This window comes from Caretta caretta, chromosome 8, assembly GCF_965140235.1.
Source record: "Caretta caretta isolate rCarCar2 chromosome 8, rCarCar1.hap1, whole genome shotgun sequence".
NCBI classification, from domain to species: Eukaryota; Metazoa; Chordata; order Testudines; family Cheloniidae; genus Caretta; species Caretta caretta.
The window spans coordinates 54,119,511-54,141,358 of record NC_134213.1 but is presented as its reverse complement, the minus strand read 5'-3'; the positions used below and the strand labels follow the sequence as shown (position 1 = coordinate 54,141,358).

Below are 21,848 nucleotides of genomic sequence, written 5' to 3'. Positions count from 1 at the left end.
GGGACTCCCTGATGTTATGGTGTATCTCCTCTCTTACGGGTGTTTCTATCCATGCCTTCCCACTTTCCAGTCAAGAAACGCCCTCGGTAACTTAGACCCACATTGTAACCTGCCTTCAAGGATGGATATTCACCGAGGAATGTCTGTGAGGTTCACAGTACCCATCTCTGAGAAAGGAAAGCAGCCCTGAAAGGCCCTCCCCACTTTGTGCAGGCAGCAGGTCGGTTAAAAATGCAGGGCCTTGCACCTTGCATGTCAGGGGCTCCCATTCAGAGTAGGTCGTGTTTCGACAGGCCTTTAAACGAGGACACAAGGAATAAAGCAGTGCAGGCACAGACCCACTGCACATCCTCAGGGACGCCCTCACCTAAGAAGCGAACGGAATTGAAATCATGATCCATTTAGCTGTTGGCAGGTGTGACTGGACCCATTGCTAGCTAGGAAGGTCTGGGATCATTCTCAGTTCTGGTGGAAGAGAGATCCACAACCGTGAGACACCTGCCATAACAGCACTGGTCTAGTGGGTCTCTGAGCCATCATCCCCAGTGCATGCAGCTGCTGTTACAGCAGCACAGACCTGGGAATACCAGCAAACACACTGGGGGGGATCCCGAAATCGCTGCCTGGGCCAAAGGGAGGTCGGCAACTCTCCGAGCTGGGAAAGGAGGGAATCTATTCTAGAGCAATTCATACAAATGAAATACTTTCTCTCCCAAAGAGAGAAAAGGCTTTTAAAGCCTTTTAAGCCAAATTGGTAATAAAGAGAAAATGCAGCTAAAGGGACACAATTACTGCGCTGTTTGTGCTCACAGCTCTCCACTGGATACAAAAACAGGGAGATACCAGCAGCTGGGTAAAGATACAGAGGTGCTTTCACATGGGATGACACACACACAGCATGCCAGGCTGCACATGCACACACACACACCCAGAAACAGGGACATCAGCTCCCCCCTTCCACAGAAGGGGAAAGATTCCCTGCTCCTCCTCCGCCAGCCACCCCCTTCCCCTCTGGGCAGCTCCTGACAGTGCATCAAACTTTAATGGGTTCATCTCTCCGCAGCAGCACAGGCTGAATACAGATGGATAGATACAAGGCTCTCTGATGGCTCCCTTATTGTGAGGAGGAACAGGGTACTCAGGAGAGAGGGGGAAGGAAACAAGGAGCAGTGCCTTCAATACAGTGCCTGCATTCAGGGCTTGATCCAAAGCCCATGGGAGTCAGTGGAAAGACTTGGTTTCAATAGGTTTTGGATTAGGTCCAGAGAGAATGTACCTTATGCCGTGCTTGGGTGTTCAGTTAAAGACCTGCAGGTAGCATTTGTCAGCCTGAGACAGATGGGAAGAGCACACAAATCAAGCCCCCTTAAGTGGGGAACATCTGAGAGACAGCGTTGTCTAATAGATTGTCCAGGACTTGGAGCCAGGAACTCTGGGGTTCTAATCCCAGCTCTGCCAACCACGTGCTACGTTGACTTTGACAAGACAGCTTCTCTGTCTGTACAGTGGAGAGTATGATAGTGGCCTCCCAGGAGTTTTGGGGATTAGTTGATATGTGTGAACTGCTAATGTCATGGGATACTAGATGCTAGATAGAGGAGGAGTAGAGCGCAGCTGCACAGGAAGCAAGGAGCTCCATTTAGGAGAAACAGATGATATTCTTCCCCAGGGTAAAAGGACAGAGATTTCCTTGATGAGCAGGGTCAGAGCACTGACTGGAGCAGGAGCTATAGGTGGACAGACAGCTGGGTAACAATGTTCTCTTTCACCTGTTGAAATGGAGATGTTTGCTCTTGGGAAATAACTCGCTAGCAATTCTCTGTATGTGTGTTTGTGTGGGTGAGAGCGAGAGAACACATGCATGCATATACCCATGCACAAAATACACCCATGGGAGGGAATGACCTCACAGGCTCGGCACAGCCACCTCCGTGGCACCATCTCCTCTTGTCCATGGACTTGGAGGACACACACCACCCTCCCTCAAGCCTGAAGGGGAATCAGCCCCAGAAGGCAAACTCTCTTGTGCAGAGCTGCTTCACACCTCATGGGGGTGCCAGGAGCAGCCTCCTGGGCAGGATTCCATTGGAACCGCGCAGCTGTAGGCTTGTGGGAAGGGTAGCAGCAGGCAGAGATTCAGGCCAGCCCTCTGCGCACAAGATACTGCCTCTCAAGAAGATCCTTGGAGACGCCAGCACATCTCAAAGGATCTGCAAAATGTGGGTGCTGAGCTGCCTGGTACTCTGCTAGTATGGAGGGGGACAAGGGAAAAGCCCTTCCCCTAAGCCTGCCCCTTCAATAAATAAAAATATGGAGGAAATTCTGGGGTGGGAACCTAAGAGCTTTCTTCCGCGCCTTGTGCCAACCCTTCTAGGGGATTCCCAGAAGGAGAGTAAGGATCGGGCTCATGACCATCACATAGGAAACGTGTCACCAGCTATGGGAAACAAATGCTCCAGAGCTGCCCCTCTGCCTCTCAGTCTTTTCTAGAGGTTTACAACAATAGAAACACAGCTGTTTAGAATCATAGAATCATAGAATATCAGATTTGGAAGGGACCTCAGGAGATCATCTAGTCCAACACCCTGCTCAAAGCAGGACTGATCCCCGACTAAATCATCCCAGCCAGGGCTTTGTCAAGCCTGACCATAAAAACTTCTAGGGAAGGAGATTCCACCACCTCCCTAGGTAACGCATTCCAGTGTTTCACCACCCTCATAGTGAAAAAGTTTTTCCTAATATCCAACCTAAATCTCCCCCACTGCAACTTGAGACCATTACTCCTTGTTCTGTCATCTGCTACCACTGAGAACAGTCTAGAGCCATCCCCTTTGGAACCCCCTTTCAGGTAGCTGAAAGCAGCTATCAAATCCCCCCTCATTCTTCTCGTCTGAAGACTAAACATCCCCAGTTCCCTCAGCCTCTCCTCATAAGACAGTTTAACAACTGTCCCCTGCACCTCAGCCCAGCCATGGCACAGCATGGGCTGTAACTGCAAAGAGGATTTCCCAGTGAACAGCACAGCTGGGATAGGATGCACCAGCAAACGCTGCTTACCCCCCACTGGGGGGACTCTCACCCAGAATTCCCCTCGGCACTCCGCAATGGAAGGTCTATACCTCGGAGGCTACTCATCTTTCCCTCCAGTGCAGGCTGGTTCTGTCAGGCCAGTTGTGAGGTGGTTAGTGGCACGGCACTTCGCATGGCACTACCCCTTGGCACTGCGAAATGCCAGTGTTTGTTCGTTCATTCATTCATTCATTCGCCCTGGCCACGTTCCACCACATGAAGTACCTTAATGAAAACCACAAAGCCCCCAGGGCTTCCAAGAGGCATTCAGGTACAGCAGCCATTATTAAACTCTTCTTAAAAGGCCTGAAGCTAGTACTTATTTTATTGACCCCAATTTATTTATCCTGGTTTTACACAGTCAATAATTCATCTGCTGCTTCCCGCATCATCACCACTCACACAGAACTAAGGCTGTGGGAGCAGAGGACCAGCAAAATCTAGCTGGTTTACATCGATCCTCACTCCCTCTAAGCCCTTCTCCAGGCAAGTCTATTCTCTGCATTCGACAGGTGTAAAAATGTTGAAGAATTGGATCTGGCAGGTATCAGTGAGGCTTGATGGATCAGCAGGACCACACTACAGAAGCCCGGCCAATAGCATCTGCAATTAATAAAAGCTGGGTCTCCCTACAAGTTTGCAAAGACTGTCTTTTTGAATATTAAAAAAGTTCTCCCAACTCTGTCTCTCTCTCTGCTGTGTCTTGTCATTGTATTATTACTGTAATTGCTATGGGAAATCCAATACAAATTCTATAATACTAAAGAATCACAGTGTGCAGAGCACGCCCATCTAACTGTTTGCAAGGAGTTAACCCCTTTTTTTCTCCTTCCCTGCTTTCTAAAATTATTTCATGTGAATTTAATTCAGGTGAAAGGTCCTTGACTGACAGCTCTAGGGACAAAAGTCCTCTCTAAGTCTATGGAGCAGGTACTGCATGGTTGGACGTTGGCAGTGTAAGCTTCTCCCACTGTCTTGTCAGGTGGATAGCCACCATTAGGGGGCAGAAGGGAGTTGATTCTCCAGACCCATTCAGTCCTTAGTGTCTCTGCTGAGACTAGCAGTAAAGATGGTAATTGGTGTCAGTAGTAGTGTCCCTGTTTACATAAATGATGAGTGCTAAGATCCTACATATGCTCAATAGGCAGTTTTCTAATGTTGATAATTATGCTAATTTCCAGCCAATATTTGTCCATATTTGATCATGGACATACTACTCAACGAGAGCTGACAATTCAAATTTCAAAGGCTGGCCAATTTTTAGTTGTGTGTAGGGAAAAATGAAAATATATATATATACCAACAGGGAAAAACACATTTTCCACACAAACACTCATACCTCCAAATGAAGAACAGACTTTGGCTCTCATTTAAAAAACCCCATCCTTTCAGATGAAAAGCAAGCATGGAAAAAAAGCATTTTTTCAGAAAATTATGATTATATGGAAATACAGGTTAGAAACAGAAAAAGATGATATACTTAACTGTAGTGTTAGCTGTGTCACTGTCAGACCAGCTGCCAGCTCATGCCAAGATCCCAGGCCTCACTGAACACTTACAAATGGATAGCTGGAAAGCACTCTGAGTCACCTGTGTGTTAGCATTATCCAAATAATTTTTTTTTTTTTTGGCAAATACAGACTAACACGGCTGTTACTCTGAAACCTGTCATTATCCAAATAGATTATTAGATGTTACATTGATAAGAATGTGTTTACCATGTTTGAACTTTATAAAATGTTTGTAGGATGCTGCATGTATTGATCTCACTTATAACCTCTATAGCCCTTGGTGTAAAGTTTGCATTGTAAACCTCTGTAATTGTGTAACTCAGCAAACAGGAAAAGAAGCATTAATTAAAGGGCTAATCCTGCCTACAAGATGGCCTTTTGAAGGCAAATGAGGTATTGTGTAGCATCAAAAAGAGAGGCCCTGTTGATTGTATTCCCAACTCCCTCCAGGAAAGAGAGACCTATGCATGAACTCATCCCATCAGTTTGGACTCTGGAGTGAAGGGGATAAAAATTTCTCACAAGAAGAAACTGAATCTCCTTCATGCTGTCTGGACCCTGCGGGGCAAAGATTCCTAAACATAAGCAAAGAGATCACCATACTGCTTAGCATGGGTTAGCCCTGAAAGACATTTTGAATTGACAGATTACTAAAACTCTGTCACTAAAACTCTGTCACTTGTCACAGACGGACACTCGTTTGCATATATATGCTCACTTGCTTTAACCTGTAAATAACTCTCATTTCTTTTTCCTAGTTAATACATCTTTAGTTATTTATTACAGGATTAGCTACAAGTGTTGTCTCTGGTGTGAGATCTAAGGTACAAATTGACCTCTGGAAAATGACTTGTCTCTTGAGACTAGGAACAACCTAAATATTTTGTGATCTTCGGTGTAAATGACCATTTATCACAGATACAAGATGGGTCAAGTAATAACATTTATTGGACCAACTTCTGCTGCTGAGAGAGATAAGCTTTTGAGATACACAGAGCTCTTCTTCAGTTCATTTATCAGATAGTCTAGCTCGCCTGGGTGGCAAGATGGAGTGTCTAAAGGGACTGTCTGTGACTGCATTACAAGACGATTGTAGTACTTTGGGAGTTCACATTTGTTACCATGTACATTGGTCAAACTGGACAGTCTCTACATAAAAGAGTAAATGGACACAAATCAGATGTCAAGAATTATAACATTCATAAACCAGTCGGAGAACACTTCAATCTCTCTGGTCACGCGATTACAGACATGAAAGTCGCTATTTTACAACAAAAAAACTTCAAATCCAGACTCCAGGGAGAAACTGCTGAATTGGAATTCATTTGCAAATTGGATACAATTAACTTAGGCTTGAATAGAGACTGGGAGTGGCTTAGTCATTATGCAAGGTAGCCTATTTCCCCTTGTTTTTTCCGACCCCCCCCCCCCAGACGTTCTTGTTAAACCCTGGATTTGTGCTGGAAATGGCCCACCTTGATTATCATACACAATGTAAGGAGAGTGGTCACTTTGGATAAGCTATTACCAGCAGGAGAGTGAGTTTGTGTGTGGGGTGGGGGGGTGGGGGGTGAGAAAACCTGGATTTGTGTTGGAAATGGCCCATCTTGATTATCATACACATTGTAAGGAGAGTGATCACTTTAGATAAGCTATTACCAGCAGGAGAGTGGGGTGGGAGAAGGTATTTTTTCATGCTTTGTGTGTATATAATAAGATCTTCTACACTTTCCACAGTATGCATCCGATGAAGTGAGCTGTAGCTCACGAAAGCTTATGCTCAAATAAATTGGTTAGTCTCTAAGGTGCCACAAGTACTCCTTTTCTTTTTGCGAATACAGACTAACACGGCTGTTACTCTGAAACCTACCATTTGTTACTAGGTTTGTGAAATCTAATTATGGAGATGCCACCAGTTTGAGGTGTCTGCCTTTCTTTTTAAGAGCCTGCCCTGAGGTTAGAGAGGCAAGATTTGGGGAGGTGATATCTTTTATTGGACCAGCTTTTGTTGGTGAGAGGCATAGGCGCTGACTCCATGGGTGCTCTGAGCACCCAGGGGAAAAAATGGTGGGTGCTCAGCACCCACCTGCAGCCCCCCTATCAGCACCTCCCCCTCCTCCTAGATCAACACCTTCCCCTTGCTCTCCATGTCTCCCACCCGCAAACAGTTGTTTTGCAGCATGCAGGGGACTGGGGGCAGGAGCGAGAATGCAGTGTGCTGAGGGAGGGGGAGGAATGAGATGGGAAGAGGCAGGGCAAGGAGAAGCAGGGGTGGGAGGAGGTGAAGCGGGGTGGGGCAATGAGGGAAGGGGTGGAGTGGGGGCAGGGCCTGGGGCAGAGCCAGGAGTTGAGTACCCCCCCGGCACAATGAAAAATCGGCATCTATGCTGAGAGGGACAAGCTTTCGAGCCACACAGAGCTCTTCTTCATGCTCTAAAGTTGGCACTCTTGGTCATGAGCCACTCCAGATCATGTGATGTTAGCTACCAAGTAGAAGCTAGAACATTAGTCAATTCTGATTATTGGTTTCCGTTGGGATGAATATCCAGATTTATTGATCTAAGAAATAAATATTGATTGAGGCAAAGTCAATGTCAACACAATAACAGGACAGATTCGCAGCTTGTTCATGGAAACATTAATCCAATATATGTATTGTTCCATACCATCCAAATGTTTCCATCATAAAGATCTCAACAGCCCTACATTAGGGCCACAGATTTCAAAAGCATAACAGCTTTTCCTATTAGACTCTTTGTAAAGGGGGGAAATGAGCTACAGGTCTGTGAAAAAGAACACTGTCTTAACTCCTGATGAGCCAGTCAAGAACCAGATATCTGTGTGTGCTGATTGGCTTGTCAAAAAAGGATCACTATCTAGTCAAGATGCAGTCAATTATGTACGCATTCTGATTGGTTAACATTGATCCAGACTCCTGAACTGTTTAGCTCCTCAGAGATCAACAGGATGGGCTTCTTTCTAAACTCCAGAGCAGTTCCCAAGGACCATATCTTCCACTTCAATGACAGTGTCCTCCTTCCCCCAGGAATTTTTTGGTATCCGGGAGCTTCACTTGATAAACTTTGAATAGCCTGTATACCCCATTATCCTCCTGAACAGAGACTTATAAGCTCAAATACTGAAACACTTGTTGAAAGCAAATTTCAATCTGCATATTTGATTGCAAAATCCTGCATTTGAACTCAGCTGATTAGTTACGTAAGTCACCTAGGCAGGGGGCAGAAACAATATTACCTGACTTATGTAACTAACCAACTCAGCATGAACTTCACAGCGCAAATATTCACCACAAGCTATTCATGAATGATTGACAGCCCAAGAATTATTTGCTGAAGAAATCCTCTAATAATTTAGAACAGCAAATACACTTGGCAATTTCATGATCAATCGACAAATCCATTACACAGAACAACAAAACTTGTTCTGCATCTTACCCACATCTTCCAACCCAGTGCCCAGAGCAGCAGGGGTTCACAAAATCCCCTCAGGTAACACGGTGTGAAGGCAAACACTACACCAATGGTAGTGTCCTGAGTATGCCACAGCACTCAAACCTCAGCCTACCTCATCTCCTAGTTACACAAGCTTTTACTTCTCAGATGTGACAGCATGGATCTTAGTCCGAACTCAGAACCAGGTCTTGGATGGGTGGGAGAGATGGGCTCAAGTATTGCAGTGGCCTCCTTAGAAGATCCTTTATACATCAAACATCAAATATTCTTATAACAGGTAGTGATCCATAGAAGAATGGGGCTGGGAGAGGTGCATCGCTGGCAGGGTAAAAACCATGCAACAGCTGGCAAGAGCAAGGTCTCATGTGAGGGAGGCAGGAGGAGGTGCTGCCCTCGGAACCACCCCCAGAAAAAGGAGCGCTTTCTCAATAAACACCAAGGACACTTGCTGTTGAGGCCTATGCGCTTGGTAACTGGGTCCCTGACATTTGTCAGCATGTCGGGGTTGTATGGAGCTAACAGCCCTTCCTGGATGATTGATTCCCTGGCACCAGAGCACCAGGCCCAGAGCACGGAGAAGCTCGAAAAGAAATTGGGAACGTGTTCAGAGTGCTGACTCAGCCGCCTGTCAGTCATGGTCAGCAGGGAGAGAGGGGAAAGGTGACTGGTAACCTTCCCCTTCAAGCCAGTGTTTCCCCATGTCCCCACACTGAGAGGAGGCCTGTGCCAGAAACCCCCTTTGCCTCTCCACTGAAGGGCCCTGGTCTGGTGAGGGCTGTCTACACAGCTCCCGCCCATGCAGCCCCCCTTCCACATCCCAGGGCATGCCCAGCTTTTTGACAGACAGATTCAAGTCAGAGCCTACTGCTTATTCCCCTCCATCTGGAAGGCTGCCTGCCCCATCCGAAGCCCACTGGGGAGCTTCCCTTCCATGTTTCTGTCAGTGTAAATAGGGGGTGAGGTTGTCTTCCATTTTCTCCAGGAGACTGGGGGGAATATCCCTGCAACCTCCCCCTCATCCACCCTCCAGGTGACATGAACCAGCCCAGTCACAGGGGCTCATCTGGAAGCCTGCTTCTCAGGGGCTATAAACCAGGAAACCTCCATCCTGGAAAGAAGAGACGGGCTTGCCCACTCCACCCCAGGGAGGGCAGGGGGAGAGGGGAATGGTACTTCTCTGGGACATCTGCCGCCCTGAGGCGTCCACAGACTCGGCACAGCTGACTATCTCCTTGCTGCTCTGGGTCTGCCACAGTGCAAGTCTACAATTTATGTATGCACCAGTCCCCGGACAGCGAGTCACAGCCAAGGCCATCACTGTGGAAAGAGAAGGGGGATGCAAAATGATGCTGGAAAGACACTGATCTGTCTCAGCAGAGGCCGCTGCTCCCCTCCCTACAATCATTCATCTGGCCCAGGAGCCAGCTTGGAAAGCTCCCAAGAGGATACCGAGATAAGATCAATTTCACTGACCCTGCTGCCTCTGCAAGCCAAGCACTGCTGGGTCGTGGGGAAGAGAAACCAGTAGTTGACCCGGCTGCAATAAGGAGCAGCACAGCCAGCCATGCCCTCACCAGCCTGACAAGGAGGGATAGTAGGAGGGTGCCTGGGGGAAGCGATGGCTCAGAGCAGTGGGAGAGGGTTTTCTCCTTGTGTTCAACATTGCTAAGGAGTAAGCGAGGAGGAATACCCCACACGCACACACCCAGCTGCTCCTCCTAAATCACAGCCCTTCGGAGTGTGAGTATTTGTTGTACGTACAGCCCAGAAGTGAGCTAGCTGCTTAAGGTAGCCCTGGAGAAGGGTCAGACATGGCACTGCCTGCCAATGGGATTTCATTGGTTCATAGCAACCCTTCAGGGCTGAAATAGCTTCCTTAGCATGGGTACTAGCGAGAGCAGACTCGGAGCAAGCTCCAGAGGGAAATGGCCCGAATGTGCTAGTGGGTGAGCACCGGGCGACAGCACAAGAAGGGGATGGGCAGCAGAGCCTGAGGGGCTGCTCTCCAACTGGCAAATGGCCAAGCCATTAAGAAAGGGACACCAAAGACAAGCCCATGAGATCATCTCCAGCTGCAATTCCACGCACACCCAATCCCCAGGGCACAGGACCACCCCTCATACCTGTGCATTGTAGGGCCATTGTGAGTCGCATCCCATCCAGCGTGACCCAGCACACTTTACAGTTTGAACCTATGGCACACCAGAAAAGATGTTGCAAATCCACCAGGAAATAGTCTATCTCCTGCTTGTTACTCTCTGAAGAGTGAGGCACGTCCTCTGACAAACAGAAAACCATCAGCAGAAAGCAGAGATGTATGCGCTTCCCATCAAATCCCTCCAGGTCCTGTGACCACTACTGGCACTGGGCAGGCAGAATCCATGGCCACAGTCCCTTGCTCCTTCACCCCAGTTCTTCTACCAAACAGACATTTCTAAATAGCAGACCATCTGTCAAACATGCCAGCAACCAATCAGAATCGCCCGTCACTGTACTTCTGGCAAGACCCCCTTCATCTCCCTCCCATCAAAGCAGGGAACCAACAATGCCCCAAGTAATGCATCCTGCCTAGTGGACACTGAACAGTGAATGGTTGATACTGCCCCTGACGGCGTACTCCTGGAGACACACACATTCATGCACTCCCTGGACCTGCCTCATTGGCTTTAGCAGCCAGACAAGTGACGGAACTCACTGCAATCAAACAGGTGCTCCTGCATGGACTGTCCCAACATGGAGTCTCTCTAAATGCAACACGGAATACCAGCCCATCAGCGTTCGTTTCCAGGAGATGTGGACGGGCAGTTGCAGCCATGAGCTATACCTAGGCAGCAGACATTTGAACAAGATGGCCAGTGCCACCCTTAGCCTTGTTTTATCCCATTTCCACAGCCTGCCCATGAGGTGGGGAACTGCCACCTTCAACAACACTCCAGCTCTTTCCTCTTTGGACCTTGTACCCAAGCATAAACCTCCCCAGCAGGCATGACAACGTAACTGAGCTCTGGGATTCAGGTGTCCTGGACTCTACCCCAGCTCGGTCTCTGATTAGGCAATAAACCTTGGGCAACTCACTGCACCTCAGTGATTCAGTTACCTTCTCTGCAACATGGGGGGATGTAATAAAACAGGGGATATGCCAGGCTTTATTAATTAAGCACTTCATTAATTATTATTAATAATGTGCATTGAGATCCACAGATGACAGGAGCCACCTGCTTCTATATACTAAATTGGCTTCTTTGCATGGACTGGCAATATTTCAATCAGCACAACACGTACAAAGGACTAGAGCTGCAGTCTGGATGAGTTTTTTCCCCACTTTGAATCTTGGATGCCAGTTTCCATACACTCCACTTTTCCAAAGGTCCCTGTCCAAGAGGGATTGCACTTGGGAAGCTAAGGAGTCCTGATCATTTGATTTGTCTTTGCGAATTATCATCATTCTAGCAAGTTTACCAAAAGAAAATGATGTTTGTTTGCTTTCATATTATCTATATATAGACCGCTAACATCTTTCGATATCAGATCCAGAGGTGAAACCTGAGACTGAATCACGAACCCAGGGATAACCACCAGTCCAGTGATATATGGCATGCCCAACAATTCCCAGGAGTCCAGAAGTGCTTGGTAGACAACCATCCATGAAGTCAGCACCCCGCCCCAGCATAATGGATTGCTGAGGGGAGCGTTATGTGGAAATGGATTCCCACATGGAACTGCTTTCATTTCTGTTTTTCTTCATTTTATTTATTTATTTTTATTGAGAAAGCAGAAGCCAGCACACTAGTGACTGGGCCCCAGAAGGCACTTTTGGAGTGGCTGGTAGAAGAACATTTCCATGCCCCAGTTCTGAAATTCTAACACAGCCCCTGCTTCCAGTACCAGAGCTGACTACCTCCTCATCAAAACAATCTGCCCTTCATTTTGAACAGGAACCCCCCACACGCTCCCACTTTCCTATTTTGCTTTTCCACCACAGAGTCCCAATGTCCAGGTGACACCACTGCTCTAACTGAGGAGAACTGAACATGACTCCATCTGGCACGTTAGAATGAGGTCATTCTCTTGCCCGTGAGAGTAAGCATGTCACGAGTGGAGCATGCCCAGCCCCTGCCAAGCTGGGGGAGCGAGGCCCAGAATTAAAGCAGACTGAAGAGCAGCTCCCAGCCTTTAATAAGGATTAGTAAGTAGTGCTAGTGAAAGTCAGGCCCCAAAGGAGCACAGCATTTGGTTAATGAGGTTGCAACGCAAACATTTGTGCACGTTCTCTCCTTTGGGGATGTATTTTAATCCCTGACAATGGATTCAATAGGGAAATTGTCCCAAGATCTTGACATTAGACACCTAATTTTACACCATTTGGGACCTGCTGTTGGATCCTACCACACAGCACCCTCCTCACCAGTCTTTTGGCCACACCACTTCATGCACCGAGGAGAACTTACCCGCTGAGGACCACGATGAAGTCCATGACGTTCCAGCCGTTCCGGAGGTATGAGCCCTTGTGGAAAACAAATCCCAGAGCAACTATTTTAATCCCAGCTTCAAAGCAAAAGATCCCAATGAAGTAAGGCTCTGTCTTCTCCTGTGGGAAGGGACGAAGGAGATTGGTGAGAGGGAGTTGCAGCAAACCTCTGGAGGGGAATGCTGCTTATGCCTTTTTATTTAACATTGTGCTGGAGTTTGGCTGTTCCACCATGCTCACTACTTGACATTGGACCTCACTCTGCCTGCTCTGCTCTCAACACACTCTGAGGCCCCACAAAACGCTTGAATAGTTAACTGCTGGCTTCAGGCCTCATCTCTGTTCCCCAGTCACCCTCCCTGCCCCACTTTCTATCTGATAACCCTTTCTGAGACCTCATTAATAGCAAGTATCCCTGCCCACCCCCCAGAGTTGGAGAAGTCTTTCAGAAGCATGAAGAGCCCAGAGGAAAGCTCCAGTCACATTCCATCCTTCCCCAAAGACACTCTGGAATCACCACCATCAGAGAGACAGAAAGGAGATCACACCTCCAGTTTTCTGAGAAGCTGTAGGCATCAGAGACTTAAACCTCAGCAACTGTGGTTGCCAGTGGGCTTGCTACCAGCTAACACCCATGCCTGTGAGAAAGCTGCAGCCACTTCCAGGAGAGAAGGAAGATACAAGAGAAAGGCACTTACTAGTCGTCGGGACATGGGTGTCTTGTCATCCTCGGGGAGGTGCTGCTCCAGCGCTAGGACGATGCAGTTTGCAATGATGGTGGCCAAGATCATGTATTCGAAGGGCGTGGAGAGGACAGTTAAGGAGCAGAAATGACATAACAGAGATGGAACAAGACTCTAATCCACTTCCTTCCTCACCCTTTGTTGCTACTTGTGACTGCTCAGGAAGCGATCACCATTTCTCCTCGCGCACGCGCGGGTGTGCACACAGCAGCCAGATAAGCTTCCATTTTCCTGTGCTCCTAGCTGGCAGGGTGAGACCTACTGATTCAGCTGTTTGGAAATGAGACAAGACAGCCAAGAGTACCAAGCTCATCAGCAGCTTCTCGCCAGGGATCCAGTGGTGCCCAGTGCTCCTCCTCCACCTGGTAACTACTATGCTGGCACTGGTGATGGAAGGAAGCCAGTGCCTATGGTGTGCAATACAACGGACTGGGCACCCATAGTAGCTTTGAACTAGGACCATGCAGGATGCTGGGAAGCCGGAATAACATACAAAGATGAATAAGTACAAAGGTTTAAAATTGCCCACAAGCCCCCTTCAGAGCCCACATGAAAAGCCATGTGACCCAGCAAGCCTACCAGGTCAGGCTGCAAAATATAAATGTAAAACTCCCCCATACTTTTACCGGGAGGGAAGGGCTTTATCTTCTCTACAAAGGTCCAGCCCAGCCAACCCTCCCTCACCAAGCTCTGCTGAGAATCTGGAGAAAGCTAAGCTCTTCAAAGATCCGACATAGGCTCACACACCCTCACACCACTCCTTCCCTACTCAGTCCTATCTGCCATCCTCAGGCAAGCCCCCCACCTGTCATTTCCTTGGGACCTCTCTAGCCAATAAGTGCCTGTGCTGGCATTAAATACAGCCCCTAACATGGAGTTTAACATCAGTCACCCGCGTTTGTAAAAGCCTAGTTCAGCCCAGCTGGGCTTGGGAATTATAGACCAGTCCATACTCTACCATTTTTGGATAAGAACCAAGGCAAAGAAAAACTGGGCTTACTCGTGCATCTGACTGATTTCTGTCTGGTTTCAGGCAAGGACACAGGGCTGAGTCTAGTTTGTTAGAGTCATAAATGAGACACTCCCTCCAATGGACAGAGGAGATCTGTCCTTCCTTGCTGCTTTTAACGTGTTGCTCATCATATTGCACTGCATTGCCCCGCTGGTCAGTTGGATATGCCTGGGGATGTTTGGAACCCATTTGGGCCACCCCGTTTGTAACATCGGTTCAATTCCTGTCAGCCTTGTAGCTCGGATGCTATCTGCAGTTACCTAGGGATCAATGCAGCTTCCTCTGCTCTGTCATTTCTGCACGGTACCTCTAGGAGCTCTGAGTGAGGTTTGGACTGAACAATACCCATTTCCCCATTGCCCCTCTCCAGCCTTTGAGAAGGTTATTAGGCGTCTGGGTGCTTGCAGTGGGGAAATGAGATATTGGATGGCTTGGAATTGGCTGGAGACTAAACTACAGCTCTCCAGGCCAGGGGCTCACTTGATTATATAGCGTATCGCACAGCCCAGCACTGAGCATGCTGTCAGCACTTAACAAGGAATAAGAAACAAAAAATACGGCAAGGCTGAAATTATCTTAGCTGGGTCAAAGAGGTTACGTGAGGAGACTTTCCACAAGTCAGCCATTCAGTAGTGGAAAGTCCCACAGAGGGCAGCATACCACCGGACCTGGGCGGGGGGGGGGGGTGAGAATGGGAAGTCCCTCAGAGCGCAGCATACCCCAGGACCTAAGGGGTGCAATGGGGAGTCCCTCAAAGGGCAACATACTCTGAACCTAAAGGTTGGATTTTCAGAAGCACTCAGCATTAGCCCAGCTCTGCTCCAATGGGAATTTCCCTGTTGATTTTAATGGGAGCAGAGTGAGGCTGATGGCAAGTGCTCTTGGGAATCTCATCCTGAACACAGCTTTAGAGCAGGGGCTGATCTCAGAAGATTTGGCATTAGCTGGGGTCACAAGGATCTCAAGGTCGACTCCCGCCTTCGCTCTGCAAGCACTGTCAGCCCCACTTGCCTGATTCTCCTCTTCCCCCACAAGCACTTTCGTGCTCCCAGGCAAAACCCATACAGTTACTGCCTTGACCGCCTCAAAATTCACCTCTGCTGTAATGCATAAGGACTTTGCCCTCTGACAACAGCTGGCAGCTTTGCTGCTGACTGGCTGAGGATGGCATACACCCTGGCATATCAGTCCCCCTGGTTCCCCTAGCCCACCTGTTATGGCTTGGATTTGAGATTGTAAGCTCTTTGGGGCAGAGAATGACATTGCCTATTTGTTTGTCCTGTGCGTAGCACAATGGAGCCTGACCTGGCTGGCCTCTAGGCACTGCTGCAAGCTGCACATTATATAACAACAACAACACAGGTTTTTGCCAGCTCAGCTGCGGCTGTAATTCTCCCCTGCTGATCTGATAACTGTTATGCAGGAGGCCCTTTGTGATGCCGAGGTCAGACTGTGCAATATGCACTTAATGTGGGCTACTGAAAAGGCTGATCTGTCAGCTCCTGCCATTATGTGGCCTCTCCATTATTGCTGGAGGGTAGGCAAGGCGGAGCTTTGGGGCTGGAATGCGCTATGTAGGGACCGAATATTAATATTATTACTGTTATTAATATTACCTGCTGCTGTGCGCCCTTCACCACCTGGCAGCGTGGGCAGGGATCGACTTTAAAAGGTTGGGGGGTTGACTTTTCAGGCCATTAATGGCCTGGGTCCTAGATGCCACTTCTGACTCCCTGGGGTACGTTCCATCCGGCTCTCCGTGATCCAAGGAGATATGGCTGTTGGGCTCTGATCTCAGAGCTCCCTCCCTCCCCCTGGTTAGCCCAAACACAAGCAAAGAGTAAGGCCTTTCCAGAGCACCCCAGTGCACCTCTCTCTTTCCAAAAGCCTGTGGTCTGACACCCCGATTGCACTGGCACGTGGGTGCTAATCACCGTGTTTCAGCCTCATGAACCTGATCTTTGGCAACTCTCCCAGGGTCTGGCCTTTAGGGGCTGATCTGCAAAGAGTCCCAGCCCCGTGGACCCCCAAAATCAGTATCATCATCCAATATCTATAACATGATGGTCCCCCGTCAGGATAGGGGACCCAGCGTGCGGGACAAACAAGGAAATGGACACTCCCTGCTCTGAAGATGACAATCTACCATCAATGGGACTTCAGCCAGGAGTAAGGGGCTGTCTGTAGAACTCTGTAAGACCCAGCATTTAGATCCCAACCAGTGTGGGTGCACCTTGACACCCACAAGGAGGCCCAAGATTTTCAAAAAGCGATGCCTCCAAGTACAGGCGTCCACTCGAGATGCTTTGGCAGAGCCTGAGTCTCAGAGGTGAGTGACAATTTGGGCCCTTTAAGGCATCTCAAGTTGAACACCCCGAAATGGAGGCAACCAAAATCACCGGTCTCTTTGAAAAATCTGGATCAATGATTTCAAAGAGACCCCACCCAGCTGTAAGGCCCCAGGCGCATCGATCTGACTGCAGGGCCTGAGTCTTTATGTGTTTTATCATGAAGCAGCTAGGGTCCTTGGCAAAGAGAAGCGATACAGCATACACATGGCAACTAATTATTAGGATTATTAGATATCCTCCCTTCAATTTAGATTGACCCCACTACAAATCACCTAGATATTAACATTCTCCTAACTGGGGGAAGGAGGAATAAATTGAGGGTTCTTCACATTTAGAAGAGACCATGAAGCCTAGCCCCCCTGATCCTTTGATCTCAAGACGGCTGTGTTAAACAAGGCGGACACGTAAAGAATTCCCTCCTCCCATCTGCCCTGCTGCCCAGCAGCGCCAAAACAAAGCACACTTCAGAGCTAAAGGACGACTAAATCCTTGTCAATGGCCACTGATCTTTAACATGTCTTTGTAATAAAAGTACAATTGTCATCAATGAACACGAGGAGACGAGTGATGCTTCCTAGCCCTGCTATCTCGCAGCTGGGAGGCAGGAGGAGGGGACCTTAGATACACCACTGTTTCGGGATAGAGAGTCATGTTTCAAGAACAGTGAGATACTGATGGAGAACAGACACCTCTTTACCCTGCAGGTGAGTGAATCAACTGCCATGCTCCTGCCTCCTGGGGGACATTTTCCTCCCAGAGTTCAAGAGGAGGCAGTAGATCCAGTGCACCAATTCATTGTACTGGCTGTGTTATGGGAATAAAGATCCTGGGCAAAGTGAATAGCAGTGGCTGTTTACACGGCTGGCAGGAGGTCTCCACAGGTGCCTCTTTTAAATTTGGGCTTGATCTTCCCTGTAAAAGAAACTGGGTGAATCCTAGGTCTCTTGACAGACTGGGAACATGGAGGGGCTGGCTGGACAGGTCTGTCGGTGCTGTGCCCTGAAACGCAGTGATGTGCTCAGGGGGACCCACTGCACCAGGCAGCAGCCTAGCAATTAGGGTTCAGCATTAGCTCAGAGAGCTAATTAGGCCCAGTTGAGTTCAGTTAGGCTCAGCACTTTTCACAGAGGGGCTGAGCTACTCCCCTGGGAAAAACACAGGAGGGGGTTGCTGACCAGGAGGCAGGATAGGGAGCCCTGGGGAAGCAGAAGTGCAGTCCCGTAAATTGGTTTCTGTGTTTGTGTTGGAGCTGGCTGGCTGGAGAGCAGCACGGCAGGAAGGGAGCAGCCAGGGACTTCTGCCAAGTGTGGGCCACTTGAGTTAAAGCAGAACTGAAATAATCCTGACAGGGAGGGATTGTGCGTTTAAACCAGAGCCCCTGTCAACTTCTCCTCTCCAGCTGCCCCACCCTCTGGCCCTGCCATGCACTGGTTAGATAGAAGCATATGCGCAGTGCAGCCATCCCATGGCATGGCTCTGCCACAGAACTTCACTGACCCCACCCCCCCTCCTGCTATGCCAGGACCCACACCCTCAGTCATGTACCTTAGTCCTGATCTGCAGTGCCTTGCACTGTCTCCTCTGCCAATCCACCTCAATGCCAACCTGCACTCCCTGGACTGGTCCAGTTCTCTAGTTAGCATGGACTGTCACAGGGGTGGGGATGGCTCTGGGATCTGAACAAACATTCACTGGCGAGGGATTACATTGAGATCAAACTACTCATTTCCACCATTTCTCTTTCTGCGCAGGTCCTTGTAGTGCCCCATCACCATCGAATCTGAACTTCTCCCAAGTATTTAAAGTCTGAAGTAACAATCTCTCTCTGTCTGCTTTCCTCTCCCCAGCCTGTAGGAGAATAGTTTGATCAGTGTAGAGGGAGGGATGGGATGAATGTGACTTAAAGCTAAGCAGAAGTGATGTCTGCATTTAGCTCTGGAAGTGGAGAGGCCCGTTCCCTTGGCAGATGTTCCAAAAGGGAGTTCCACCGCTTAGGCCCATCTCCTGGGTAGTTTTGCCTCCTGCACTCAGAACCGCCCCCTGCTGTTCAACAGTATAATTGCTTCCCTGAAACAGCTGGTGATTTGGGGGTGGTTGTGATGAGGAAGAGGAGATCTGTGGGCAGTTTTGAATAGTGGGCCAGACAGACCTTGAACTGGACTCCCATTCTATAATGAGCCCATGTAGAGAGCTGAGCACCAGAGTGACTTCTGGTGCTAAGCAGATGGGCTGTTGTGCTTTACACTGGCTGGAGCTTTTTTAGGGCCTGTGGCTTCATTCCTAGGCACACTAAATTACCCTACACAAGCCTGGAGATCACGAACAAGCATATCACCATAGCCAGGTCTGTGTTCCACAGCATGGGGCACAATCTTCTGGCCAGACACAGGGAAGGGGGCATTCTTTGCCACCACAGCTAGCTGGGCATCCTGTAGCACTGAGAAGTCCAAAAGGGCTTGTAAGTGGCAGACCAATTTAATCTGAGGCCAGATGCCCCAGATCGTGGGTGAGACTATAGAAGTGGGAGGCTCTTCAAAGCATTTCCCTCTTGCTACCATCCTCGCCTCATTCTTGCCTAGGTTAAGCTTCAGCCAGCTGCTCTTCTATCCAGGTGCTGGTTTTGGATAGGCGCTGGGAGAGCTAGAACATTGTGACATCTATCTTTGCGGGAGAGGTGAGATATAGGGTTGGGTACTGCTGGCACGCCTATACAAAGCTAGGACTGAGCCTTGCATAACTCTGTGGCTGAGGGCTTTGGAAGTGCAGGGAGTGTTGACCCTCTGGGTTTGGTCTAAGACCTGAGCAATTTTTAGGGCATGTCCCTTCATTTCTGCAGCTTCCTGAAAGTAGGGCAAGAGTATCGCCTCTCTGGTGACCAAAGACAGGCTTTCAATCCATACCGCTGGTGATCTCGCCAAGACGAGTAATTGCAGAAGCTAATACTTCTTTAGCCTGGTATGGAGAGGAGCTGGGGATTCAGATGAGGTATGGAACAGACCAGGTCACTCAATGAAATTAATGGCCAGTAATTTAAAAACAAATCAAAGGAAATATTCCTTTATGTAGCACATAGTCACCCTGTGGAATTCACTGCCATGAAGTCACATCCTGTTATTGACATCCTGTTACTGATATTAGCTATGGCAGCATTAATTACGCTTGTCATTAGAAAAGATAAGATTGAGGCGAATCAAATCTCCTGCTACAGAGCATATGCTGGGCACCCCAGCGGTCAGGCAGGAAGGCGTTGGCCACCTGCAGCATTGCACAGTGGTGGGCCTTGGGGGAGGGTGGGTCTCATCAGACAGAGGCACTACCAGAGGCAGGACACTCTGAGTGGTGTGGCAGGTTCTCCATTCTCAGATGAAAAGCGATAGATAAATCGATGGTGCCACCACCCCTCAAACTGGGGATGTTCTGTGCTCAGTCGTAACATTTACCTCGCAGCGTGGGGCCAGAACAGGGTGATGGAAACTGCCATGAGGTGACCAACAAGGTATCAAAAATTTTCCCAGGGGGCTTTATATCAGCTGTGATTTCCCTTCAAGGCTCCTGTTAAGGCCACACACTGCTTTGTTCCCCAGCCACACCAGCCAACTTCCAGCAATTACATGAGAAACAATATTTGAGCCACTGGCCTGTTTTGGGTCTTTTGTTCCCTTTTCCTGAAAACCTGTGAGCAATTAACACTGGTTCAAAGAAAACAAGTGCTTTAGCAGTGCTGTTACAGCAAGCAAGGTGAACTATCAGGCTGGAGGGAGGTTACCAGTGGAGTTCCTCAGGGATCGATTTTGGGACCAATCTTATTTAATCTTTTTATTACTGACCTTGGCACAAAAAGTGGTAGTGTGCTAATAAAGTTTGCGGATGATACAAAGCTGGGAGGTATTGTCAATTTAGAGAGAGACCGGGATATCATACAGGAAGATCTGGATGACCTTGTAAACTGGAGTAATAGGATGAAATTTAATAGTGAGAAGTGTAAGGTTATGCATTTAAGGATTAATAACAAAAATTTAAGTTATAAGTTGGGGATGCATCAATTAGAAGTAACGGAGGAGGAGAAGGACCTTGGAGTATTGGTTGATCACAGGATGACTATGATCCACCAGTGTGATATGGCCACGAAAAAAGCTAATGCAGTCTTGGGATGCATTAGGCGAGGTATTTCCAGTAGAGATAAGGAGGTTTTAGTACCGTTATACAAGGCACTGGTAAGACCTCACTTGCAATACTGTGTGCAGTTCTGGTCTCCCATGTTTAAGAAGGATGAATTCAAACTGGAACAGGTACAGAGAAGGGCTACTAGGATGATCCGAGGAATAGAAAACCTGTCTTATGAAAGGAGACTCAAGGAGCTTGGCTTGTTTAGCCTAACCAAAAGAAGGTGGAGGGGAGATATGATTGCTCACTATAAATATATCAGAGGGATAAATACCGGAGAGGGAGAGGAATTATTTAAGCTCAGTACCAATGTGGACACAAGAACAAATGGATATAAACTGGTCATTGGGAAGTTTAGACTTGAAATTAGATGAAGGTTTCTAACCATCAGAGGAGTGAAGTTTTCCTTCCAAGGGAAGCAGTGGGGGCAAAAGACCTATCTGGCTTCAAGATTAAACTCGATAAGTTTATGGAGGAGATGATATGATGGGATAACATGATTTTGGCAATTAATTGATCTTTAAATATTCATGGTAAATAGGCCCAGTGACCTGTGATGGGATGTTAGATGGGGTGGGATCTGAGTTACTACAGAGAATTCTTTCCTGGGTATCTGGCTGGTGAATATTGCCCATATGCTCAGGGTTCAGCTGATCGCCATATTTGGGGTCGGGAAGGAATTTTCCTCCAGGGCAGATTGGAAGAGGCCCTGGAGGTTTTTTGCCTTCCTCTGTAGCATGGGGCACGGGTCACTTGCTGGAGGATTCTCTGCCCCTTGAAGTCTTTAAACCACGATTTGAGGACTTCAATAGCTCAGATATAGGTGAGAGGTTTATCACAGGAGTGAGTGGGTGAGATTCTGTGGCCTGCGTTGTGCAGGAGGTCAGACTAGATGATCATAATGGTCCCTTCTGACCTTAATATCTATGAATCTATGAATCTAAGACAAATCCCTAGGCACTAGATCCACTTGCCTAGATGAGAAGTGTGGGGCTGGCTGGCAGCACTGGAGTCTCTCTCCTCCCGCAGGGTCTGTTTCACCCTGACAAGTTGTGCT

General features: G+C 48.2%; 1 protein-coding gene across 8 annotated transcripts in view; it reads right to left on the bottom strand.

Annotated features, from left to right (window-relative positions):
• CACNA1E (calcium voltage-gated channel subunit alpha1 E) overlaps nucleotides 1-21,848 on the bottom strand; it is a 331,342-nt gene that overhangs the window by 197,573 nt on the left and 111,921 nt on the right. For all 8 annotated transcript variants that reach the window (XM_075131514.1, XM_075131513.1, XM_075131520.1 and 5 more), the window contains exons 4-5: nucleotides 13,220-13,326; nucleotides 12,502-12,641 (exon numbers count right to left, since the gene is read on the bottom strand). In XM_075131514.1, coding sequence (XP_074987615.1) covers nucleotides 12,502-12,641; nucleotides 13,220-13,326 — 247 coding nt within the window. The remainder of the gene's footprint in view (nucleotides 1-12,501; nucleotides 12,642-13,219; nucleotides 13,327-21,848) is intronic.